At 36.9% G+C, this 27,178-nt stretch overlaps 2 protein-coding genes across 2 annotated transcripts; both read right to left on the reverse strand.

The window, feature by feature from the left end:
• Positions 1-2,425: 2,425 nt before the first annotated feature.
• On the reverse strand, positions 2,426-6,923 carry en2a (engrailed homeobox 2a). Its single transcript, XM_051703846.1, has 2 exons — positions 6,108-6,923; positions 2,426-4,454 (listed from the first exon to the last, which is right to left on the reverse strand). The coding sequence occupies exons 1-2, from the start codon at positions 6,586-6,588 to the stop codon at positions 4,138-4,140; spliced, it is 798 nt and encodes a 265-aa protein (XP_051559806.1). The 5' UTR covers positions 6,589-6,923; the 3' UTR covers positions 2,426-4,137.
• A 13,782-nt stretch (positions 6,924-20,705) lies between these two features.
• LOC127444486 (insulin-induced gene 1 protein-like) lies at positions 20,706-26,958 on the reverse strand. The gene is made up of 6 exons (XM_051703860.1): positions 26,786-26,958; positions 26,322-26,661; positions 25,483-25,607; positions 25,088-25,254; positions 24,889-24,988; positions 20,706-22,546 (listed from the first exon to the last, which is right to left on the reverse strand). The coding sequence occupies exons 2-6, from the start codon at positions 26,653-26,655 to the stop codon at positions 22,517-22,519; spliced, it is 756 nt and encodes a 251-aa protein (XP_051559820.1). The 5' UTR covers positions 26,656-26,661; positions 26,786-26,958; the 3' UTR covers positions 20,706-22,516.
• Positions 26,959-27,178: the final 220 nt, after the last annotated feature.

Genomic DNA, 27,178 nt, shown 5'->3' on the forward strand with positions numbered 1-27,178 from the left:
TTCTGATACTTTCCCTCCACCTCAAGCTTTTCTCTTGTTTGAATGGTATCGTGGCTTTCAGAAGATTCAGACAAAGTTAAATTTGATAATTTTTTTTTAGACTGCTTTTTTTTTACACTACATATGTTAGGTGTTTTTAATAGACTGGACAGTCTAAATGAATTAATGACCAGAAAAGCATAATCTCAATGTTGAAGGTTCATACAGTAGTTTAAATATTGGATTTTTGCACTATTTTATGCAATCACAGACAGTAGTGTTCTTGTTCAAGACCTTTGAGCATGATTCATGTGCTGAAAATGTGCACTCTTACCCTATGAAAGAAAAACTTTTGTGCTGGGTGATGTGTAAAAAAGTTAAATGAGGGTGTAAGATAGAGAGAGTGAAAGCTAAATGGGGAGTGGGAAGGATTGGGGACTGCTCCTTGCAAATGAAATGAGCCACCTGCAGCCATGACAGGAGGTTTTGACCTTCTTTGGGGTTTCTTTTTCCCTCTCTCTCTGTCTCTAAATCTCTCTCTGTCTGCCTCTCTCATTACTTTGCACACATACACACATACTTTTGCTCTATAGAAAGGAGCCAGTCAGGGACCTCTCCCCTCAACCATTGGTCATCACTTCCTCATACAAGGGGTGCTAGAAAAGAAATGTAGATGAGCCATTGTCATTGAGCAGGTCAGTGCATGGGAAACGCCAGTTGTCTGTGCCCCCCTTCACCTCCCCCAGAGGACAGGTAGATTATTTATTTATTTATTTATTAACTTAAGATCATTTCTATGTTCTTGAGGAAAGTCAAGTTATTGTTTGAGTGGCTCACATAACTGATACCAATAAAGACAACATCTGTTGAGATATGTAATAAGATGTAATTTAGTTTGAGTCTTGTTGGCTCACTGAGTTTTCCAACAGCCAACAGTTTTACACATAAAATGCAACTGAAAGTTTGTTAGCTCACTTTGTCTGTTTATAGACAGACAATGTTTCGTGCTAGCATTAACACTTTATATATAAATAACTGTTGACCTATTAATACTGCAGGCATTGTATTAAATTGCCTATAATATTTGTATGAAGTTTGTTGTGTTCATTTTTACCCCAGTAGATTTTTCCAGATTTTACATGCCTATTTTTAACTGCTTAATACTTTTTTCTGTTTGAAATAAATAGGCACAATATAGCACATTTATACATATTAGTGCTACTTAACTCTTGACTAAAGCTTGCAGTAATTAGGCTATAAACAGAAGACCGAAATATGAATGACCAGAGCTTAAGGCTGTTAAGGTGATGGTTGTGACTTTTGATGATCTGCATAATTTTGTGATTATGAATTGATTTTATGAATTTTGTTGAACATTGTTAGCAGAAAGTGAATTAAGATATACAATTTATTCTGTTTAAAGTTTTAACTGTTTATAAGAAAGTATGAAGTTGTACATTTTTCTGGGGGGATTTAAAAAACATAAAATAAACAATGAAATCACTGATGGTTAAATCATTTATATGTTTGTAAAATCATTAGTCTTTTTTTTTTTTTTTTTTTTTTAAGGTCCATAGTCATTAGGCTATTTGTTTCTTCCCTGGTTTAGCCTGTACAACGAGTAATTATAATTGGCATGTGATTATTTGGGACTTATATTCCAAATGAAGATAATTAGACCCCGAACAAATAGGTTCACTTTATCCTTCTGCTCGAAAAGTCGTCATGTTTACCCCGGTCCTCAACATGTGGTGAATTCGTTAATAGATTCCGTTTATTGATGCATTTATTTATTTATTTACTTATTTAGTAGTAGCCTGTAATTATATAATTATAAGCTACAAGTATTTTTACGGATAAGCATGACCGTGAGCTACTGTTTTCTGGCGTAAACGTACGTTTGTGAACACTTAGGCATACATTTCTGCAAGTTACAAGCAAACATTAGCATATAATTGCCACACTGATATTTCTGATCAATTTGGAACCGATACTGTTGGTGAGTCTATTCAGTTATGGATTAAAATCACTTGTAAACTATCCAGCGCATATGGTAATGTCTCTGTCGTCCCAGTCAGGGACCAGTGTAGTTCTTTACAACCAAATTTAGTCTAAACAGAGGATTCATAAGTATAACAAACACGCATTTGGCGTGGTATGGTGTTTATTGTATAACATCTGATATCTGCAGTGCTCCTCAAATGCCTTATTGCTGATGGTGCATTACCGACTCACTCCTGATTTGGTAAAGCTTTGTGTGCCAGCGCCGTGACGTCAGATCCGCTGGGCTCAGCTCCGGTTTAATGAGAGGGTGGCACGTTCTTTTCAACCTAAGAGGCAGATAAGGCTGCCGTTTGAGAATATTAAAACCTTAATAATCCTTAAAGAGTTATTAAACCTTAGAGACGAACCAAAAAAGGGGAAACTAATAAGACATTGAAAATGATTATTTTTATTGTTTATTTATTTTTTATCAAGATTTCAGGAGGCAGTTAATTTCACAATTAATACGTACGTGATACAAATTATTTACACAAGTAACAAACAGTACTTGTAAACACAAAATAAAAATAGCATTGTATTACACATCTTTTGTCATTTTAGCTTTCAACATAGATTTTTTATAGATAGATCTCCGCTGATGAGTAAATTCATTAGGTCGTATACCAGATAGAAGGCCATAATTCATATGCAATTGAACTAACACTGGTTATCTGATTCGGCACAGTTCTATGTTATTAAGTTCGCACTTGAACTTGTAAGGCAAAGTGTGTTAAGTTTGGTGGCTTTATGTCACACACTCTTTTCAGATATAAAACAAATAAGATTTTAAAAAAGTAAAAACTCCACAATTTGGTATATGGACAGTCTGCAACTTAAATCTCGATCATACTTTTTTTTTTTTTTACTTTCTAAACACGCGTAAATATGCCCTAAAATGACAATTTGCAGCTTTCATGCAAAGGCCCCAATACTGCTTCATTCACATAAAGAATTATTGCAATATAAATAAGCAATTGTAACACTTTAGAAATCTACTCTCACATAAAAAGCAACACCGGTCATTGGATAAAGTTTTTCCTTAATATAATCTATATAAATACATAACAAATATGAAGTCAACAATAAAACAGTATTTTAACATCTGTAATACAGTAAACAGCTGGTTTGCTTATTTTTTTTACTTGATAGTTTGTTTGATATTGTGTTTATATATAGTTATATATTTATATTTCAGTGTGTAATGTGTTGTGGCGCTTACCCTGGCTATTATCAAGAGTGCGTATAAGAGTAAATCATTGTCAGTGTGCTACACGTTTATAGGCAGCATTAAAATGATTAAAACATACTTTGCTACAAAACATGATTATATTGCTCTTTTATAAAAAACTATGAATGCGATTTAAGACGCGTCGGTACATTTATTTATTTATTTAGCGCACCTAGTTGAAATGCTTTGACCAGGCAATGAAGGTTCATCCATTGTTATTACGCATGTTAGGCTATTACACATAGTTCAAGCATATAACCTATTTTGTAATGCACAGTAAAAGAAGTTCTTGCGATTTATATAGTCCATCGCTATTTTTTATTTTTTTTTCCAATTCACTCATTGAAATTAGGCAGGCAAAGACTTTGAACTTATTTACAATAAAAAGGAATATTTTTAAAAAATCATATTCTGAGATCCGACGACTGCTGCGTCCAATTTGTATCAAATATCAAATCAAATAAAACAACAATGGTGGAAATAAAACGACTCTAATGCAATTGATACAATTCACAGTTGCCTGGATGCAGCAGAAAGACTCTTTGGACTTAAGCAAGATTTTTCGCATTTTTTCCACTTATAGACCCTATGTAACGCTTGGTTCTGGTAACGGCATGAAAAGAAGCGCAATAGAAACGTTTGTTTCTCAAAAGAAATCCTCTGCTTAGTGCATAAAAAACCGGCACCGATAACAGCCGTTTGAAACAACTCGACCATTATTTCATAGGAGAATTCAATAAATGTATTTTTGACATAATTCAGTAGGGCCTATATTTAACTTCAGTAGGCTAATGCTGGTATATTTATTCTTTTATTCTTATTGCATTGTAAATATATCCTTGTCCCACCCCACCATCACCACCTCCACCCCTCCCGCTTTCTGTGTCTCAGTCACTATCTGATTTGTCTTCCTTTGACGTGGTGCTGTGATTGTACAGTCCCTGCGCCATCAGGTGCAATGCCAGACTGTTCTTGGTGCCGCTGGCTTTTTTAATTTTGGCCCGCTTGTTCTGGAACCAGATTTTGATCTGAGATTCGTTGAGGCCGAGTTCCTGCGCCAGACTCTGCCGTCGCTGCTCGGTCAGGTAGCGGTTGGTTTGGAACTCGGCCTTGAGCCTCTGAAGCTGCTCCGCAGTGAAGGCTGTGCGTGGTCGTTTGTCCTCTTTACTGTCGTTTTTCTTCTTTGGTTTACGAGATCTGGGACCTGCGTGGAAGAAATAACACAACAAGAATTCGTTTGAGAACGAAGCACAATCAGGCCCAGTGTGTAATCTGTTTATGTTTAGGGGTCTGGAGTAAGGGGGGCGTAAACAAGTTCAAGGAAATGTTGTAATTTATGAATCTGTTTTACGTATGCTTTATTTATTTATTTATTTATTATTTTGCGTCACATTTGGGTGAGAGCAGTAGGCCTGCGCTAGTTTGCCCCTATTAGGTAATGCGGGAAACCTCAAAGAAGCAGAATATTGATGAGGGATTCACGGCTAGCTCCAATTTCAACATTTCTTGGTTACATTTTTTTTTCCTCTCTATTCTCAAGCCTCGAAATGGCATGGGCATAGTTATATGGCGAGCATACGCGGTATTAACTCATTCAGGATCATGTCTGTTTGAGGCTCTAGTTTAGAGCACTCTAAAAAATAAAATAAAAAAACGCAACACAAAATTAACTGTACCAAGCTGAAAAACGCACAGACACTTTCTAATCTTTGCTCTATAATTTCATGAGTATGTGTCTTTACAAAACGTCATCACACCGTTAACATTACGAAAAGACGTTGACTTTCAATGCACATTTTCAACGCGAATTCGAATGCTGGTGACTTCATTATTACCTCACAATATAGGAAATGGAAAGATTGGTTGAAAAGAAAATTGTATACACGTTATGGCATGAAATACACTCTTGCGAAAAGACTGTCAACCCTGGCACTCGACTAGTTCAAGCAGTTTACCAGTTGCGAGATGAGGAATGCGGTGCCAAAAACGGATCCGAATATTTCCAATGGAAAGCCTGCATTAAAAAGCCAAATTCACACAACACAAACATTTTCAATAGTAAATGACCACTGTTGTAATGAATATGCACATTGTGCTCTGTTATGAAATATTGATTTCCTAGCGAAACCATGCAGTTTTACTAAAATACTCGAGGTATAAAATGCAGGCTACTTTAAGGCTACACAGAAACACTCATGGGCAACTATCGCAGATGCGAGGCCTGCTCCATTGTCAAAAATATGCTAATGAAATATCAACTAAGACGGAAGGCTTAGAGGGCAAAAGCTCTCATTTACAACTATTCAGCATTTAATAGCGTTTGTATACATTTTTCTGCTCTTCTTTATTAAAGTGGAACCATATCGACCCTGTTCTACTCGATTCTATCCCTCCTCAAAAACAGAAAAACCACTTTATCATTTGGACTAGCAACCAAAAGCCAGTGGTATGAATGGTAATTAAATACTTTTCAAATATCTAAAGAATTACTTTGGAACCATACGTATCGGACGTATTTACGTAAATTCTGTATAAACAACTTGTATGCTTTTCAGAACATTTTAAAAGCAACCTACGCTTGTGTTTGGTCGTTTTTGGAACTTTGTTTTGCTTATAGATTATAATCCGACCTTTATTTTTTCAGTGTAAGTGCAAGAATTTAGAGCATTTATTTTGTGAATTGTTCACATTTTCAGACTTTGGCGCTTTTTTCAACTTTGGGTTTGTTTAAAAATTACAATGGCCCTTTAAATTTGAGATGTAGGCTATGTGATAAAAAAATCGTTCAATGTAGTGCTTAGGGTTTGCATACATTTAACAGCAGATTTCCTGGCGCATGCTGCAAAGGAAAGCCTACCTGACGATGGCCTGTCCGAGTACCGTGTGCAGTAAACCCAAGCGGGCCACAGCATAGGCTGGGCAGAGTGTCCGTTTGAATTGGCCTGTGAACTATCCGTTTCTGAACTCAGGAACTGATCCACATTCTCTCCACGAGTCTTCAAGGGCTCTTCGCTCACTATCTCGGTCTTCTTTCCCCCGCTGCTCGTATGCGTTGTGGAACTTCCCTCTGCTGGTACCGTACTTCCCACCTGTCCCGTGCTAGGACCCGTAGGGCTGTGATTCTCCCGCGCGCCGTGATTGCTCTCATCGCGCCTGATGTTCGCGTCTTTCTTACGGCCAAAGTCCGGTCGCAGGATGTTGTCGATGAAGAAGTTAGTGATTCGGTGCGGGAGCTGCAGATTCCCCGGAGCATGCAGAAGGGGTCGTATGGCACTGTTGGACTCGTCCTCCGCTCCTCGCTGTTCCGCGTCTCTCGCGCTCTGCTCATTCTCATCCATGCTGAGACGCACTTTTCACTCTCCGTCCTTAACCCTTTATCGCTCTCCCGCACTCGGGCAGTCGCACCCCACTCCACGGGCGTCTCCGTCCACTTTGTTCACCTCAGGAAAATGTAAAACTGATCAAGAAAATCTTTCAATGAGTTTTGGGAACAATAAACAGCCTTTGCGCACCGTGGTGACAAAGGGGAAACATAGTTTCGCCTTGCGGTTCCAATTACGGTATGCACTCAATTTAAGGTGGATGATCAGTAATTTGCCAATTTGGTGCTATTCGTTTCCTGCGCAATGCAACTATAGGGCTTCTGTGACTCTGAGTACAGAGAAGTGGGGCTCCTAACTGCTCCTGAAATACTTTCACTCCGGATTCTTGATCTTATTTTTAATACGAGCCCCCAGTGACGTTACACTCCAGTATCCTAGACACGTGCCTTTGACCAATAGATTAGTTTAGAGCAAGTCACATGACCCTGATTCAAGAGTAACAGACAACGCGCATCCTTGCGCTTTTAAAGACACAGTGCTTCACCAAAATACAAATTCAGGCACTGCCAAAAACGCAGCCTGCATAAAGAATGCATTTGCACAAAAAATGGAGGTTTAGCCTACTTGTAGCTTACTTCAGCCATTTCTGCTATAGATGCTTTTTCGTTCATGAGCAAGATTTCGTCAACGCCCTCAATTTGAAACCAAGCTCGTGAAACCACAGATTTTAAGATGCGAATTTTAAAAATCATAATCAAGAGCGGCAAATGTTCGCCCTAACGATACAACTGCAGTACGATTAACTTCTATCAAGTTTGTTTAGCAGAGAAAATGTTCTATTATTAAATCACTGTTTTGGTGAATTTGTAAAGACAGGTAGGCTAGCTTAATGTTAAAACAGGATGGTTGTGCGCCAAGCCAAAATGTGTGAGGGGGAAATGGTTTCTGCACTGGGGTTCTTGCTTCCAAACTAAACAAAACCAGTCATTTAATAACTATTTTGCTATGTAAATGAAGAGAAATTCAAGCTGCTCCATATACTGTATAATATAACAATGGTAGCTACACAAAGGTTATGTAGTGATATTTAGATCATGCTGTAGCTACATTCTGACTGCGCAGTTAGAGCCTATTTAGCATTCTTGTTACAGAATCATAAATATGTACCCTAACTATGTATGGATACATTATAAGCACTAAAAAGAAGCAGATACAGAGAGATTTCTTCATTGATTGGATTATACTGTTGCTTGGATGCTTATTGCGCTATATGGACAAATACCTTCGGCTCTTTAAAAAGAACCTAAAGTTTCAAACATATGCCTATTATAATAGGCACCAAAGAAGCTTTGAGGGACCTCTCTATCACTTGTTTATAAGTCCAAGCAGGCACAGTGGCAACAGCTAAACCTTTTATTGCATTTTATCGCCACGAACCACATAACAGCTAGCCTATAGTAAATCCATAAAATGCTGCTACGATTATAATTGGTTTGTGATTTTACTGTGTATAACACATCATATTACAATGACCCAAAGACCTTTATGTTTGTTCAAAAGATCTGATTAAGATCTTAGACACCACTATACCCTGTAACATCTGTAAAGGCATTACTCTGTTGGAGTTGCCAATATGGATGGTTAGTCCCAGTGAAAGTTCTGTGTGGCTTTTCTAACAAAAGAGATTTTTCAGAGGCCTTCTGTAATTTGACTGCAGCACAATAACTGAGGAATTGTTGCACAGTCATTCTGTTGTCAAGGAATAGCCTATAGCTATAGAGATTTAGTCATTTTCTTTTAATTGCTACATACATTTTGGCCTGTTGTGCTTGTTTGGCTTGATGATTTCTCAACAACAAGCATTTCGAATAGTCATAGTGGGACAGTAGCTTGTGCCCTGTTGTACCGGTCTTTCCATTAAGAGTGGAAAGGTCTTCGAGGATGCCTTGGCTATAATGATACAGGACGATTAGTAATCACCCGCAAGATATTCACCGACTCGATGCGTGAAATAGATGAAAGACAATAAAGCAGTTCACAGATCGACAGCGCCGAGATCTACCCTCTAACCACGTCTCTCTTCTGCTACACAGGGCTGAATCGTTCGCCTTGTTTAGGCGAGGAATTGAGCTCGCGCGTGCATTTTACGCAGTTATTTCATTTTTCTTACAATTAAATTAATTTTCGAACGTGCACATCACAATACTTGCATCATGCCAGCATAATACGGATCGTGAGAGTCAGCATTTAGGTTATTAAAATACATTTACAGTAAGCCTATAACAATGTAACAGATCAGTGTTATTACCGATGCTATAAATGAAGCGCCCTCCTCCTTTACCCCCACCTCTGCTTCTTTTTCCTCTTCTGTATAGGCTACCCTATGATTTCACTCAACCAATATGAGGCCTACCCTCTGTTTCAAAACACAGGTTAAGCTATAATGAAAGCACATAGGCTACAGCCGGTCAACTGCCGTCTAAATAGTAATTGAATGCATGCAATAAATAACAAATAATAAAAATATCCTTATAATATAAATCCTGAGTATTTAACTTTAAAATAGGTACAACCGTTGGTGATGCTGATTTACGCAGGCCTATGGAAGGTTTTCGTTTCTCAAGGAATGCAAGTCTTTCATTTCACGTTTATATCACGTTCACCTCACACTTTGCAACTCCATATGAGTTCCTGCTCTATCATGCAGCCATAATTGCACTGGTAACAATGCAACCCTGTGGATAGGGTTATAGGGCCATAGGTTGATGTTTTGTCATTATGACATTAGTCACCTTTTTTTTTTTTTTTTTACTGTGTTGTCTAGGGCATGTTCACGTGCGCTTTCTGTCTGTATGTAGGCGTTCAACTGTGCCATGGGTGACATTTCATTTACTTCACCTTATTCATCAAAGACGCATTTCACAGCACCGTGATCCCCACAAACAAAACAATGAGCTCTGCTCGGTAGTTCTACTCCTTTTCCTGGGTACAAAACGTTTTTATTATTATTATTATTATTATTATTTTATACATTTACAAGAAATTCAATTGGCTTTACACCTACGAAATGTTCAAACAGTGTAGCCAGGCTGTTTAAATGATCAGGACCCAGGCATAGATTGTTGCTACACTCTCACGGTGAAATCCTAAGGAATCATACCCTTTCTAAATTTGGCTAATTCGTATGAATTTGTACAAATTTCACTACAGCCAATGATCTCGCTGGACATCGTTTCCATCTAATATGCAGCAATTACTTGCTTCTGTCACACACAACAGCTCCTATCACGTTTACACACTCTACTGATTGGTTAAGTTTAGATAAGGGGTTTGAGTAAGGGCATAATAATAATAAGTATGTCCTTAAGGCCTCCTCCGAGAAACTCGCGCTTACTTCCGCATTAAACATCCGGGCATTTGCAGGTGATAAAATCGTACAAATTTATACAAAAAACTCATACGAAATCATACGAAATAACCAACTCATAAAATCTGTACGAATTTTCATGAGACTGGGTTGGATTGTCCATTAATTTGGCACTCAATTTTACTTGTTTGTAAACCCAGAGGCAGATATTCTCGCTGTGGTTGTCTTGACTGTGGTTAAGCAATGGCTTTGGTTCTTTGGGTAGCTAATCAACATCTCCATTCCATTCTTATTTTTTTATTTTTTATAACCCTTAGTGATGTTGTGGAGATGTTGCAAAGTGGTTCATTCTTGTTTTCATCATTATCATCTTTTTGTTACATTCTAATTGTCGTTATTGATGCTGTTGTTGAAATAAAGGTTGTACCAATGTTTGTTTGTTTATAATAATAATAATGTAAATGTAAATGTAATAATAATAATAATTATTATTATTATTATTATTATTATTTTCAATTTAAATTCTTTACAGGCGTAGGGTTGTCCCTATTTCCTTTTGTATAGACGAATTAAAATATCTCTTTGGAAGGTAGACTACACAGCATCCATTATGTTATTTAAATTAGATAAATGGAAGCTGTCTTTGTAAAAAAAAAAAAAATTTTTTTTTTAAATTTTTTTTTTAACATAATTAAAAATATACTCTTGGTTATGCAAAATGAATAATTAGTATTTTCATGTTTGTTACTGAAGGGAAAATAGAAATATTGATCACACAAAACCTGTCAAATGTGCTAGCAATCAGTGGTGGCTGCTTGACAGGCAATTTAAAATATGGTTATTGCGCAATTAATGCATACAATTTAATTCCTGCAAATGCACATACAGATTCAGAGGAAATACAGGTACACATCACAATTACACTCTTGTTGAAATGCTTTGGTGTTTTACGGTTTTTGTTGTGTTCTCTGTGCTGTGTTCATCTAACAACCAGACGCACAAAATGGACTTCGACAGTCCAGTGCTCGGTCTTTTGCAGTTTATTTCATTTAAATAAATCAAATTATTACCAACTAGTGGAAAATTAACAGGAGTTGCTTAAAAATGAATGATTCCCTTTTCAATTATAAAGTCAGGATATCAATGATGCGATCTGCACCGGTCAGTTTTATTTGAATGGACGCCATGAACATGTTTAGGCTAGAGACGCCTAGTGTTTGAACCTCGGCGTGTTGTCTTTGGGTTCTGTCTTTTGGATTCACGTCACAGTATCTGCCATTGGCTCAGTCACAACAATAGGAGCTGAGTCGATTTGTGAATGGAGCCCCCCCCCCCCCCCCCCCAACACGGTCAGTCAAAACACGCCTGTGATATGAGTCCTGACACCATGCAGGGATCCAACAGCCAACTACAACATTCAGCTGCATCTGCGATAACAGACAGGAGGACTTCTTTTGAAATGACATCCAAATATGTTTTCCCCAAAGATTTGGAAAGAACTTTAAATGTACACTTTTAACAATATTTGCCGTCGTTTATTACCTGAAAATTGCTTAAAATTACCGCCCCTAAATACATTTAGCAATATCCATAATCCACCACCCAATATTTGGACCGATTTGAAGTGAAACCAATTCCTCTGTGGGTATTGGTCTAAATGCCTGACTGATGCGTCTTGTTTTAAATCCAGATCCCTCCATCAAAGCCAGAGAACTGTCGGGGTCCTGGTCTTAGCAGAGTGGACACTTTGAAAACGCTGGGAGGATAGAGTTGATAGGTTTAAATGCCCTTAATTCTAAAACGTCTGATCGTCCTGGCGTAAATAAGTCTCCTTTCAGTCGACACAGTCTTGCTGTCCCTGACCCACCGTGCATGCGGCGTCTTCCACAAACCTAATTAAGGCTCTTTAGATGGGATCAAGCTAATTGAATGCTGCTCCCATCTTGAGACCCTTTTTGGAGAAAATGCCTTCATTGACAGTCAAAGCCTTTAGCCATGTATCTCTCTTCAGGCATCCTACTTCGCATATTTCAGTGAACCAGAGTGACAAAATGGTTTTTCGTGGTTGAGTGGACCTTTTTAACTACTATAAAGTTAAACAAAATATAATGGAGACGCTTGAAAAATGTTTTCAGGGGTGTAATGTTGGCTTTGTAAATAGAGGACATAAAGTGCCACAGGTGCATTTTCACTCTCACAAATACCAAGCATTTTCTCACCGTGAAAACGCGCATTTAGAGTGCCTCTCAGACACGTCAGCCCAAATTATATTTCATTAACATCACGGATCAAACGCATTTTTCTCAAATTGGTTTGTTCAGTTGTCAGTAACTTTTGCAAAAGTGAAACATTCCCGTGTCTAATTGGTCTCTACACTTTTACGTCAGGTTCGTTGACGGTCTTCTTCATAATTATTATTATTTTTTTTATTTTTTTATTTTTTTTGTCTAAAATATGAGGAATCATATTATAAATGTTATTAACGGGAATGCGTCTCTTGCCTTTTGGGTTCAAACGAAAAACGCCAAATCACATATTTTGGTTTGTAATGACCTTTTATAAATTATGTTGAAATTCTACCAAGGTATTTTTATTTGTAAAAGTGTTTTTGTTAGAAGTGGTATTTTAATATATATTAAAAGTGAATTTTTCGGCCACTAATTTGAAAACATTATTAGCCTACTTAAATATATATTTTTATTTAAATAAATAAATAAATAAATATTTTGAAATATATATACTATCTCACACTAGAAATTACTGATGGGATTAATTTAACAATCATCGTTTATTTAATTTAATTTCTGCTGAGATAATATTGCTATAACCAGCATTTGAGATCATAATTCGTTATTAATAACGTGGGCCATTTCCTGTTCTCATATCCAGTTTCTTTGACGAGACCAACATATTTTACCAATGCAAAGATGATAATTTTGAACAGCTGTCGTTTTAAAGAAATCATCTTCCTACTTATTTTCTTTTAATTTATTTTCTAATATTTGGATGTTTGCTAAATTTCTGTTAGCAATAATTATTAGACGTGTTTATTAAAAACTTAAATCAATAAGGTATCATTTACTAAATAAAGTTAAATAACATTTAAAATGTCCTTACAAATTTGTAGTATTAGCTTTAATTGTGCAATGTACAATACTTTATATATATATATATATATATATATATATATATATATATATATATATATATATATATATATATATATATATTAGGCTATTGTAGCCTATTTATTTATTTTTTTCATATGCACGATGAATGACCTCTAGGAATATTCGTCCCTCCCTGAATATTTTTCACGGCCAGATCACCAGCAAATAGTAAGTAGCCTACCGCTAATAAGAGGGTAAATTGACACTTCACGTTTTGAGACGTCTTACTTGTAACAACTACTAATAAAAACCACGTGATGGCCATACCCTTCAATAGGTTTAAGGGGTTTACGTCCCTGTCCAAAACACCCGCATAAGCGGAGGGGACGTTATGAGTGGGCATATATGGGAACATAACAGGACCCAGAGAAAATCAGCATCCATAAGATGTTGAGATGTTGGCAGTTGGCACCCCTGAAAATTCACAAATATAAGCAAATATCATTAGACAGCTCATAGTCCTTAGGCTACAGGGTACTTACTATACTAGTTACTTCGCGGGAGTTTAGATGCCTTGAATTCCGTTAGCACCTGTTTCGTGCGCTTGTGATTGTTAACGACTCTCGCGACAAGTGTGGCGCATGACATGTGCGCCGTAAACACTTGTCTCTAAACACTTTGCCCACCTCAACGCTACTGTGCACTTGTTGCTTCTTCTTCTTCCACTTGAGTGTGCAATATTGTTTTGTAAAATGAGTATAATGACCACATTTGCCACTGTTCAGGTTGTCAAAATTATCACTGTGCATAAAAGAGCAGACATGGCCAATTAATCAGTGATGAAAACGCGTCGCTATCAAAGAGAAGCTGAACGAGTTTTATAAGCAGCAATATGTGAACATATAGCCTATGTGTCCTTAGTTTTTGTTGTTTTGTTGGCCTGTTTATTATTATTATTATTATTACTATTATTATTATTATGTAGTTCTATGCAAGTGAGGAAAGAAAATGGGCTTGGATTTTCTTCGTGTGTGGCATCAGCTAATATTTTGAGATTTTAAATGTATATATAGGGAAGAGTGTTTTGGCACAGAGGCTGATTCCGTGTGTCATGTGCCCCACCTTTAACCTAACCCCTAAGATATTTGTATTGACCACAGCTGAGAGGGTATCCTAAATCCGACTGAAAAAGACCGTTTACCAGTTGCCAATCGTAGTGAAACGCCTAGACCTGGTCAAAGATATACGGTCAAAGGTCACTGAACGTTTATTTCGATTAAGTTTAAAGTTTTAAATGCAGAATTTCTACCTCAGACATTTTCAGGGTGGGTAGAATGGTCTGTACCCCTGTGTCCCTTCCAGTGCCCCTCTGAGAAAGTTTGAGTCCTCTTTTGTGCGTCTGTACTCGACCAGAACCTGCTCCATCCACAGCTGCTCTGCTTCTTTGTGATGGGGAATGCGTCATTTCACCGATTCACTCACTAATCTTTTATCTCCAGTTGCCTGTTTTTCCACTTCTCTCCATTCTTCGTTCTATTTTATGGTAAGATGGTTACTGTTTTGGGTTTTGACAGTGATAAAGTGTTTTGATGAATTCAAAGCACTACGTGTTAATTCAAAGAAGAAAAATGCCCACTGTACAAATGTCAATGTTTTGAATTAGGCTACTTTACACCATCAAATTTACATAAGAATTGTAGGCTAATAACGTTAATTGAATGGTCTGCTTTAGGATGAATCTTTTGACTACTCTGAATAGCTGAACTGAAGGATCAACAATGAAGTGTGACTCTGTGGCCCGATAAACATTCAATAATGCACTATTATAAGCAAGGGTAGGTAGCCTAAGTTATGCACCCATGGGTCACACATAGACACATTGAGTCTAGTGTCTCTTGTTTCGGTGGCCTCTATACTCACATGAAAGGTGAAAGTTACAGGTAAATGCAATGTGTTGGAGAGAGTATGGACACGGTAATGGCTTCCCAATAATTTAATAAAAAAATGCCCTGCTCCCTTCAACGTCTTTACCATGCACTGGGAGAGCATTTGAGGATGAAAGCTGTCCAAAGTAACAGTCATTCGGAACTCACCTTTTAAGTCATATTTATTGGGAATTCAGTTTGATGCGATGTTACAACATGACTATCATGATTGTTTTCCCTTCGAAGTGGTCTTCGGAGGCTGATTTACCAAGTTTGGAAAGCTGGGAATATCCTAGATAGCACAGTTAGGCCATATCTTCAAGATGTTTCAGAGCGTTTCAGCTGGAAAGCATCTCATTTTATTTCTTGTGTACAAACATCTGATAAACTTCTTAAAAAGAGCAGATTTACATACATTCTAAATAACAGGATAAAGGTCGCAAAAACATCTACAGAAAATGCCCTTTTAACATCCGAGAGAAAACGTATTGCAAACACACACTAAAAAAAGAAAATACATCAAATATAGCATAGGTCTGGACGATGCACGTGTGCTAAAGGCCTAAGGGCTACCTCAGATTTCAACAAATATTTTAGTTAGCCTACTGATCAGTTAGCCTACTAATTCTGAATCATTTTCTTTGGAAATTAAAAGAGTGAATAGCCTACTAACAGACTAACCCAATTAGTTCATTTTCCCCCAGCTGAAAGTTTTGTCTTTAATTTTAGGTTTAAACATTTTGAAGTCCCAATAATGAAGAAAGAGTATGCTGTCCTTAAATTACAGCGTTTAATAATTATGTGAAAAGATGTAGGCCTATCCGGCTTCTCCATACGTCATTGTGGCTGTTTTGGATACATGCGTAATTTCTCAATAGACTCAGTAGCAGAGTGCTCACTTTCATTGCCCACACTGAAGAATGTCAAATAACTGTTTTTTCAAGCAACAGCAGGGACAACTCATTTCGGAAAAGTTGGAATTATTTATTTAAAAACATGGAAATGTACCAACGTAATGTCACCAAATTGAAAAGTTGTATATATATATATATATATATATATATATATATATATATATATATATATATATATATATATATATATATATATATATATATATATATATATATAACTTAAACCTTCTAACTTAGTGTCCCGTTTGTGGTTTTCACATGAATGCGTAACGGTCGATAGCAGCCTACAGATTAAATGATTAGGCCTGTTTATTTTCTTGATCTTTCATCTATTCATTTTGTCTTTATCAATATCCGTTAGTTGTACATCCAAGACTTGAGTTTACAAACTGAACGACGGGGATTTGCAGACGGGGTAGGCTACTATTTACTCAGTGCGTGCTTGATTAGGTTGTAATAGTGGACTAAAACGACAGTAAACAGACAGTTAATCCAAGTCAGTAGTGCCATGAGTTTTTAGTTTGCATTGTAAAAGATTTGCGGGGATCAGCCGCTTCATGTGTCATCATTACCTGATATTTCCTTTCTAACTGCAGCTGTCGCAGAACTGCAAAATTCATTACACTGCTCACAAGAAAGGGATGTATTTTTAACCTGTACATTTTTACAGTGGCAATGGAATATCGGAGTTTTAATCTTCATTACCTGACAAGTTGTTGGCATAAAATGTCCTACACTGAACAAAAGGTCTATTGTAACAGATGTGAGTAGCCTGTGGTGCATGGAAGAAAATTTCAGTTCAAACCCAAGGCATTTTTAGACTAATATGTGAATCCAAAATTTGATAAATTGCAAAGTGAAACCTCCAGATTTAGGTGGGTAAATGTACTTCTGGACCACAGTGACCACACCTATGGCCTGTGACCTTGACCATCCTAACTAGCCCTGTGCCATCTTAAAGTGTTAGAGTTTGTCTTGTGATTAACCATGGAATCCATAAACCAATTAGAACAGACTTAATCAGAGTGACTGAGGCGAATGGAAGTCCTGGTCAGTTGTGAGGGGTAAGACATGTTTAAATGCCAGGCTGGCATTTGAATGGCATTGCTTGCAATTTGGACTGAAATGGTGCTCTGTTTTTTTTTTTTTTTTTTTTGCACCCTCTTGTAACACTGTCGCTGGTCTGTGTCCCATTAGGTCAAATTCTTCAATTCATTATCTTGCTACCCTCAAAGATTGAGTGAGATGGTGATGAGAGACTTGAATGAGAGATAGAAATACTGAGTGGAGAGATATTGTCATTGTAGCTTGTCATGCAAACATCAATCCCTAGAATCAGTGACAGTGTTGACTAAGGCAGAAATTATTTCACAGCTTAGCAGTCCAATTTAAGATAATTTTGTTTGTTGAAAAGGTGATTCACTCTGTCTGCATTTCATTACATTACATCTTTCCAGGTGCAAGACCTTTAAGAGCTTTTGTGTACTTCTAATCTGCATTTTCTTAGTGTCTCAGATATCTTTTTCTTTAATATATTCTAGCTTTTCTCTCCCTCTCTTTCCTGCTCTTCCTCCTTTATCCCCCCTTCATCTCTCCCCCTTACTTTCCTGTCCTCTTGTACTCCTGTGCTAGTTCAGTCAGAAGCCAAAGAAATGTCAGGAGTGAGTTCAGTAAGTCTGGGTAATTGCGATTCTGTCTTCTCGTCCGTTCGGCTGAATCATCTTCCATTAGAGGAACAGTGGGGGGCCGTTACCCAGGCCCAAAGAGCAATCTAAATCCTCAATGCCTTTTAAAGCCCCTGCAAGTCATCGCCATACAAACACATGGAAAATCCACAAACATTTATTTTGTTATTTTGTTGTTTTTGTTTTGTACTATAGAGCTATTAACTAAATAATTGGTGACCTGTTATTTAGCAAATGCTTTTATGTAAAGGAACTTACAGATATGCAGTTTTCAGGGACAGCCACCCAGAGAAACCTATAAGAGCCTTGCTCAATTGCACAATGACAGCCCAGGTTAATAGCGGCACATTCACCAGATGCTTAAAGCCTAAACAGGGGGCATGTTAAACACTGCTACAAGCCATTTTCCTGTAACACTGGGGATTCCCAGTCCAGGATCACTTATGAAACATCCACAGGGAAATGTTTACCTGCCTTTTATATTAAGTGAAGAGGGACATCTCATCTTTGAAGGATAATGTTTGCTTGTATGCACAGTGACATGCCCATCACTGATGAAGTTTGATTAGCAGCAGGCATGAAACCAGGAGTACCCCAATGAATGTGCAATACTGCCATCTACTGAATTTAATTTGGAGCAAACTGTTCTTTGCCAGGTAAAAGGAGGGCAAAACCTGTCCTCTCATTGTAGTTACCCAGTAGATAATAAATAAGTGCAAGATACAATGCAACACTTAATTTTTTCTAAATAGTCACATGTATTGGGCATTTGTCCTCAATACTGCTCTGACTAGTTTATGCAAAGGTATATGAATTTATTTGTCATCCACACATCCACGCCAAACAAACAAAATCAATCAAATCGAATCACTTTATTGTCACTCAACCATATACACAAGTGCAACAATGGGTGAAAGTCTTGGGTGCAGTTCCAAGCAACATTGTAGTCATGACAGTGATGAGACATATACCAATTTACAATAAACATGCACTATTTGTAACACTACTGATTTATGAGTGAAAAGTAATTGTGTTTTGTTCTGCTATTTTGTAGAGTCCACTGAAGGAGAACTCTCCAAACAGCACATACCACAGTTGCTGATTTAGAACTTTAACCTAATACCCAGAGCTTTCAGGCTCTGAAAGATGGACACACCTTTTTCTCAAGTTAACGACACTTCAGCAAGAATAAACATTTAATTCTGTCATCCATTAGGATTAATCTATTTAACATTTATTTAACATGCATGAGGACTGGTTATATTTGTTCTAGACTTTGATGAAAGTGACACTGATGTGTTAGGTTAAATAGCAATAGAGAATAGATGCCTCTTCAAAGAGGGATTTTAAGTTATTCAGTTGGGTTGCTGACAGACTATCTAGTAGGCTGAGATTTTCAGTACATGCATCTTTCCAAGTGCTCATTCACACAGGGTCATATTCAACATCAATCCGGTACAGTATATATATAGTTGAACCCTAATGGGGTAGGGGAAATAGTTATCTCAGATGATTCCTTCATGTTGGTCCAGACAGAAAGATAAAGTGGGTGAAGATTAAAAAAAGTAGAAGGAAGGAATCTGTTCGAGAGGTTATCAAAAGCAAAAAAAGAAAAAGAAAAAAAAAAAAAGAAAAGAGGAACAGTGTCATTATTGCTGTACCCTCAATGACTGAAATCTTAATCTGAGACCAAATTCAGATTAATGTTTATGTTAATTAATGTTAAGTTTAGCCAACTGTGTGTATGTGTATATATATATATATATATATATATATATATATATATATATATATATATATATATATATATATATACACACACACACATTAAATGATGCATTCCATTTTTTGCAAGGAATATTTATTCAGTCAGCACAAGTTTGATTAGATTGTAGCTTGTTTTATCATTCTTTTTCTTTTCTTTTTTTAAAATATTTAAATAATTCCATTTTGAGATTACTTACACATTAAATTATACATTATTCTGAGTTATGGGAAAAACTTGTCTACTCACATTGCTTTAGAAATGAATGCTCACAAGAATAAAAACAGTTTATTTTCACAGACTATTTTCACTGTAAAAAAAAAAAAGTTTTTCATGTGAACATTATTTTATAAAGCAATGTGAATAGACACGATTTTCACATAACACAAAATATTGTATAACTTAATGTTAGTAATCTCTTGGAATTATTTAACATTTTGAAGAAAGAAAACATGATAAAACAAGCTACTATGTAATAAAAATTGTGCTGATTGTATAAATGTTCTATGCAAAAGTGGAATGAATCATTTAATATGTGTATACACTTGTATTTGCATTTATACATGTGTGATAAATACAAGAATGAGTATAAACAATATATTTTATAAGACACATGATATGCTGATCTACAGTAAATACTGATGTAATTAGATATGGCTAAAGCTAAAAGTATTGCTTGAATGTAATTAATATTTTGCATATATAAATTATGTGTTTAAAACAGTAGTATTTATCCTTTTGAAGGAGAAAAAAATATTCAACAGATGAAAAAAAAAATTAGCTTGTCATTGAGATGACTTTTTAATTTTATTTTTAAGCTTTTTGGCATTAAAAATCATGGTAACACTTTACAATAAGGTTCCCGTTCATTAACATTAATCACCAAAATTAAAAATAAATAAAAACTGGAATGCTATAAAATGGTCAGTTTTCAGTGGTGGTTGTTGACTCACTGCTGTGGGGAACAATTCAAAAAGTTCAGTGAACTTCTCCTTTAAAGGAAAACAGACTTCTGAGCCAGAGGTTATTAGGTAACTTGGCTTGACTGTGAGCTAGATTTAGAAGGTGAAAAGTGAGCCTTTACAGGCCATTTTTAAAAGCTGACCTAACACTTTTTATGCTTAGGTTATACAATTTGCAGTTTAGAACCAAGTATATGATTAATAACAGGCCACTACATTATTTATGTTGTCTGTTTGAATAAACGAAATGTCATGCTGGTAAAGCAACTGTCTGCCTTCAGTCTATACTTAACACTTCAGTGGTTGCCATTAGGTTAACAATACATTAAATTAAGGAATTCAATGTTTGCCAAAAATTTTCACTGCCATGTCTTCCTATGATTGTGAATAAATTATTCCAAGACTGCTGGACAACTCAGTTTTATTTAATATAATTCATTATTGAACCCAGAATAGTAGAAATAATAGAACTGAAATGGTAAAGACACATGCACACTCACTCCTAGAATTATTACATTTCTTATTCCCCTCTAAATAAAGCTTTCATTCAGTTTTACATCTCTCAATCCCTGAAGCAGAGGTTCATTAAGAGCCTGTTGCTCCTTAGAGCAACCTTTTATTACTGTTTTAAAACAATCTGAAACAAAGCACACAACATTTTGTTTACAAATATTAAAATGCAACCCCCCCCCCCCCAAAAAAAACAAAAAAACAATAAAACAATTTCTAGTGATAGTAAATACATACAACATGACTTCTTTTCTTCTTCTTCTTTTTTTTTTTTTCAGAACAGTGGAAATGGTCATTGGTATCCTTTGCATAAGCATCTTTTGTATGTGACTTCTTTTAAAAGTTAGTTTTCTGTCATAGTATACCTTTCTTTCACATGTACATATAAACAATGTGATTATTGCTGGTTTGTTTCTATACTGCATTCGACTGAGTCGTCTGGGGTACCTTAACATTGTAATATGTAATAAATATCAAAGAATATAAGGCTCATAATAACTGATTGCACTTAATTTGCTAAGACCCCCAAACCTACGCACTAGCCAAATAATACATCTTAGGTTAGATATAGAAATGTCTACATGTGATAAGCAATACACAATGAAGTACAAAAAAAAAAAGACAAGTGTACTGAAAAAAGCACCCAATTCTATAATACATAGGCAATCACAGATTGCAAAAGTTTGAGGCCGCTGTTATAAAGTATGTTTTCTTGGACACTCAGTTATCCCAAGTTTCCAAACCATTTAATTGGTTTAATTTAGAAACCTTTAAAATTCATCTGACCATTTCAAAATGATTCAGTGAGTTTAAATTAATAGAAATGAGCAACCTTGATGTTTTAACTTACGTTTGATTCTTATTTCAAGGTGCCACTTTATAATTCATGTTTCTAGGTTTACTTCTGGTCTGTGTTAGCAACAAATATTCAAAGGTATGATAAAAACAATCCATTCAGTCAATAGACTACACAAACCAGTCGGCACAAACGTGATTGGCAATCAAACCTCTCTGGTACTCATAGTAGTACTCAGAGTGGTTGGTCAGTCTGTATGGTAGCCTCGCAGTGCTACAAATGTTGTCAAAAAAAATTAAAAAATGTAATTCAAACAAATCCTATATTGACAGTACATGGACCTCTTTGGATATTTTACGTATTTTGCACAGCCTTTAATTTTTCCCTTTCATTTATCATACAGTTCTCCGGCAAAAGTAAAACACAATAAAGTGTGCACTTCGGCACCACCCTTTTCTCCTTGGTCTTATCCATAGGACCAGTACTAACACACACACCTATTTGTATACACAAAGCTTCACCTCTACTTTTCACTCTTTCGATTTCAGAAGTGAAACTAGCTATGAGTTTGTACAGTCAGCACACCAGCAACCTAGTAATAAGGAGACTGATGCTACCAGTAACACTACTGCAATGAGCTGTTGTAACATTGACAATGCTTATAGTAGTAATGAATGCCACAGGGGTTCTTTTGGCGGTTCGGAGGTGCTGTTCATGGCACACTGGGTCAGCTCAGACCAGCCCACTCTTCAGGTTCTTTTACATTATAAAGAGGAGCAAAATTAAGAGCAGAAGTTATGCTTGGACAGAAACGTCTTTGTATCCAGGTACACCCAATATAGTGTCTCAGTTCACAGGCCCTCCATTTTGGCACTCTACTAAGCTCACTTCATGACCTCCAACATCTGCTTAGTCATTATGTGGCTTCTCAGTTGAGCCCTGTGGAGAAAGAGAATGTCATTATGTACAGAAGCAACAGTACTGTGCTTAACCAAACAGATAAAAACTGAAAAAGCTTAATTTGCATTTTGTAGCTAATTTTCATAGACCCTAACATTATTGTGCACACAGTATAAACTGTATGTGTACAATACACACACCAAAAGCAGCAGCTTAAGTGCTCTAAAAAGACACATTAGTACTCAGATCAAGAGGGCAGCATCCACTGCAAGTACTAAAAGTCAAACTAACCTTCAAAGTACTGGCCTTGCTTTCTTCTAATTACCCAAATATGTTGCAGAACCCTAGGTGTGTATTTATGTATATTTAAAAAGGTGCCACCAACAAATGTTCTCACTGAAACTAGCAAGGGAAAAGTTTTGTTACAAGGCTGAACCACTTGGTGCCTCAACACTGTGGTTATAATTAGTTTGCACTATATGTGACTCAAGCCTTGTATATCCACAAGTTATTTAAGGCTTGTTGAGTGGATTGGAAGCCCTGTAAAACATGATAGCCCTTCATAGGTCAAGATTGTCTGGTGGTTCATATGTCACATGGCCAGTCTCCTAACCAGGCTCTGTGCTACATATTTAGCCAATAGTTTTTGTTTTTGTTTTTTTTAATTCATGTTCTAAATCTATGAAGGCAACCTCTCAGAGAGCAATCAGAACCTCCCCTATAGAGGCAGAAAATAGACACCAGTTACAGTAACACAAATTGCAGTTGTAATACCATATTTAAGCATCCAAATGTAAAACCAGATGGAAAAATCTGAAGGAAGAACAAAGTATAAACTATTAACTCAACATAACATTTTAAATTACTTATAATTTGGTGGTCATAATACCTTCTGCATCTTTGTTAGTGTTTTTTTTTTTTTTTCTTCTTCAGTGCTATTACATATATAAGTTTCATTCACAAGAGCTATATTCTGAAATACAGCCATCTGGAGTAGAGATGCATTACTACAATATCGATCAATATACATCAGCACTGCACTTTATTAATCTCACACTGGACTGTAATAAATTATATTCTCTCTTAACAACACACTGGCAGCTGACTATCAACACAGCACAATTCAACCAACTGTATATTTTATACATACTATTTTTTTTTATTGTGTATGTGTATTCTATATTGTGTGTATTGTATACTGTATATTGTATATTATTATTGTGTTGTGTAATTATGTACATATTAGATATGTAAATTGTGTTGTGTAAATCTGATGTTTATTGTAAATTGGTAGGTCTCATCACTGTCATGACTGCTATGTTGCTCGGAACTGTACCCAAGACTTTGAACCACTGTTGCACTTGTGTATATGGTTGAGTGACAATAAAGTGATCTGATTTGATATCAGCAAGGGACTTTCAGAATACATAAAGATTCATAGTCACAGATATATTTAGGCACGTCTGGTCTGTGGGTCTCTAAATTTAGCACCTTTCAGTCTAGAATATATAATTTCTGGGAATGATAGTCTACTTTTATAGCACTCTATTGATCAGCTGCTACCAAACCGACTGGACACTTTATAATGCAAATGAGAAAAATACTATACTGCTAATCCCAGTTGGTCAAGCAAAATCACCCACTGCCAACTCAAAACAAAACCCTAAAAAAACAACATGTAGAATGCTCCACTTGGTAAACAAACTGCTTCACTGGCTCCATCTCTCTGACCATTAGCATGAAAAACAAGGGATGTAATCTGCTTTCACACCCTTATTGAGAAAGGAGGTGGTTATGCCAGCAGGACAAAGAGCCACAGCTGACTGAGAAGGCTTGGATAGGATGGCACAAACACGACTCAGAAAACAACCAGCAATAAATTAAGCTGTCTAAGCATGACATTTTAGCCCAGGCGCAAGACTGCTAGTATGTCTGCTAGTACAAAGAGCATTTTAAGATAATCAAGAAAATACTGTCTAAGGATGCACATAAGGGTGTCAGTCTGCAAGCCTCAAATAAAGCACTTCCTAAGCCAATTCTCTCAAGTAAGCGGAATCTTCAAACATTACAATTTGTAAATATTATAATTTAAGTGTATAATAATCTGCCACTCAGTTTGACTTGCTTCCTATAACTTAGGCTTGTTCTGATATGAAGCAAGCATTCACAGTGAGCTCTGATTGTTAAGTTTCACTTTTGTTTCAGTAGGTGCGTCAGTTTAGGTTTCTTTTTTGAAATCTAAGCTAGACAAGGAGGTCTAAACGTCCATAGGGTTATTGTAGAGCACTATAGCCAAAAAAAAAAAAAAAAAAAAGAAAAAGGCAGAAATATGGGCAAACATTTATAGAAAACATTTTACAGACAGGTGAACAGATTCTTACCATAGCCAGCTGTCTCCCGATATTCCCTACGGTCACTCCACCAGAGAAGAATATACAAGGCAACCACGAGCGTACATACAAGAAGTCTGGAGATGTATACCTGATAAACAATAAAGAAAAAGAATTGAGACAACTAATAACTTACAACTGCAATTTCTAAATGAGACTTATCTCTCAATATGTGCCAGTCATAACTTACTGGTAGATACCGTTGTAGACCAGCAGCTGAGCAATGAGTGTGGCTAGCAGGGCAGTGGTCAACCCCAGGCCAAAACCACTCCTGGAACGGTCAAATGTCCACCACAGGCCCAGAGACAGGGCAGCCAGAGTTAGTGAAAGCTGCACATTATTGGCAAAGTCCAGTTTCTGTGAGATAACTTGAATAAAGGGAAACATGTGCCAGTTTGTTCGAGCGGAGCACTTTTCTTGAATAACATAAATGAAATGTTTTGAAACAATGTGTAATGTTACATGAAGTGCATACTAGAATTCACAGATGTGCTAGGCATGAAATGTTTTGACTAACTCACAAATGTGTGTAAAAGTGTTCATTAGGCACAATATAAAAGTTTTAAGTGGCACTGTTAAGGATACAGCACTGGCGTGATTAATGCCCACAAAAACGGCAATGCAGCGCATCACGCTTGCCCACTCCCGCTTAAACTTGTGTGGCTCTCCAAGGTGGCTGTCCAAGCAGGGATACAACAGACCAACAACAGCTGAGGAAAGAGAAAACATACAAAGTACTTCAGTTAACATTTATTGTCAAAAATAGGTGGCAAAATATTCAGGTTGAAATCGGAGTCTAATTTCCATTGTTTTTATTCATAAAAAAAAAATAATAATAATAATATATATTTTTTTTTTTTACAAGTAAATAAAAACAAAACCAATTTGAAGAAGTCACTTTTTGCATTTGTTTTTTAGATAAACATGGGGCCAAATAAAAGATCGCAAATGTCACTTCTTTAAATTGGATTTTCTATTGAAAAGGATGTGGAGTGGTATGCGTCCACATCACCACTATGTGGACTGTCTGGAATGCAGGGGGAGGAGTCGAGCGTGGTCGAATTGTTTAATAATTTCTGCTGCACACGACTTCCGTGTTTCACTTTCGGGTAAGTGGTATGTTCAGCGCAACAGCCAATGGCGTGCCTCCCTCGCAGCTCACCCGTTCTGAGGACAACCAATGAAAAAGCAGCACCCCAAGAACGACCCCGAATGCCCGGCTATTTCCAGGCTAGTACAACCCGAGAGCATAAAAAGGCCATTGTCCGATAAACATCATCAAAACAGACCCCATATCACAAGTCTGAGGACTGATACGTAATGTAAACACAATAACAACAGGCACGCACGCGATTCTTCCCAGAGTAGACAAAACACACACTCCTTATTAACATCACAAAACGTACACATTGTACTCGACTTACCAGCAGCAGTTCCACAGCAGATCGGAATCCACCAGGCGGACGAAAACAAAGTGTCCAGCACTTCCTCTGGGAACAATGTAACGTTTCTCTGGATCTGTAGTAAGTTTAACACCAAGGCGAGAACTACTCCGACAATAAACAACACAAGCCCCCGTCGAATTAAATTAGCAGAATTTAGACTGTGCACAGTGCCGTATGCATGGCCAAGCACTGAGGTTATGATTGACATCATTTCACCCGTTTTACAAACAATCCAGCTGGCGCTCGACAGGTCATTCGACTTCACACTGGTTGAACAGGAGCAGGTCCAACAATGGTCTTCTAGTCCTGGCATTTGGCACTATGAGAACCAAAGATGGAAGTTAAGTATTTATAATGGACCATATATTTAACTCAGTCATCTATTAAAACAACAACCTGTTCTTAACGAGATGTCAATGAAATTATAGACTTTGAACACCCACCTTGATCCTTAAACAGTGTCCTCGTCTAAACTAACACGCGTCGGTGCTTTTTAAAACTATTGCGACGTTTGCTAAAATAATTTCAGATGTGTTATTTGGTCACCTCATCTCTTCGCGAAACGCTGCTGCCTCTTTCATCCTACAGCGTAAACCTCATACCAGACGCGCGCTTCCTCTGCAGAAAACAAGCGCGGTCATGTCTGGTGAGTCGCGCTGGCCAATCAGACAGCGGCGGGCCATATGACGCGAGGGCACACCACCTCCCTCTCATGGACACGCGTTGTTGATGTTCTCTGCCGTCAGCTGTTAGGTGGCACGGGTGTTGACTGACGTGAGAGCAATATACATCTGGGTTGCTGGGAAGTTTTACTGGCTTTTCTTTGACCATTTTAC

Source organism: Myxocyprinus asiaticus, chromosome 1, assembly GCF_019703515.2.
Source record: "Myxocyprinus asiaticus isolate MX2 ecotype Aquarium Trade chromosome 1, UBuf_Myxa_2, whole genome shotgun sequence".
NCBI lineage: Eukaryota > Metazoa > Chordata > Actinopteri > Cypriniformes > Catostomidae > Myxocyprinus > Myxocyprinus asiaticus.

Excerpts from the sequence above, each read along its gene's own strand:
- en2a (XM_051703846.1), bottom strand. The coding sequence starts at position 6,588 with ATGGATGAGAATGAGCAGAGCGCGAGAGACGCGGAACAGCGAGGAGCG. Across the intron at positions 4,455-6,107 it reads CTCGGACAGGCCATCGTCAG|GTCCCAGATCTCGTAAACCA; the intron begins GTAGGCTTTCCT and ends TCTTCCACGCAG.
- LOC127444486 (XM_051703860.1), bottom strand. The coding sequence starts at position 26,655 with ATGCCAGGACTAGAAGACCATTGTTGGACCTGCTCCTGTTCAACCAGT. Across the intron at positions 25,255-25,482 it reads GCATTAATCACGCCAGTGCT|AAACTGGACTTTGCCAATAA; the intron begins GTATCCTTAACA and ends GTTATCTCACAG. Across the intron at positions 22,547-24,888 it reads TCGGGAGACAGCTGGCTATG|GGCTCAACTGAGAAGCCACA; the intron begins GTAAGAATCTGT and ends CTTTCTCCACAG.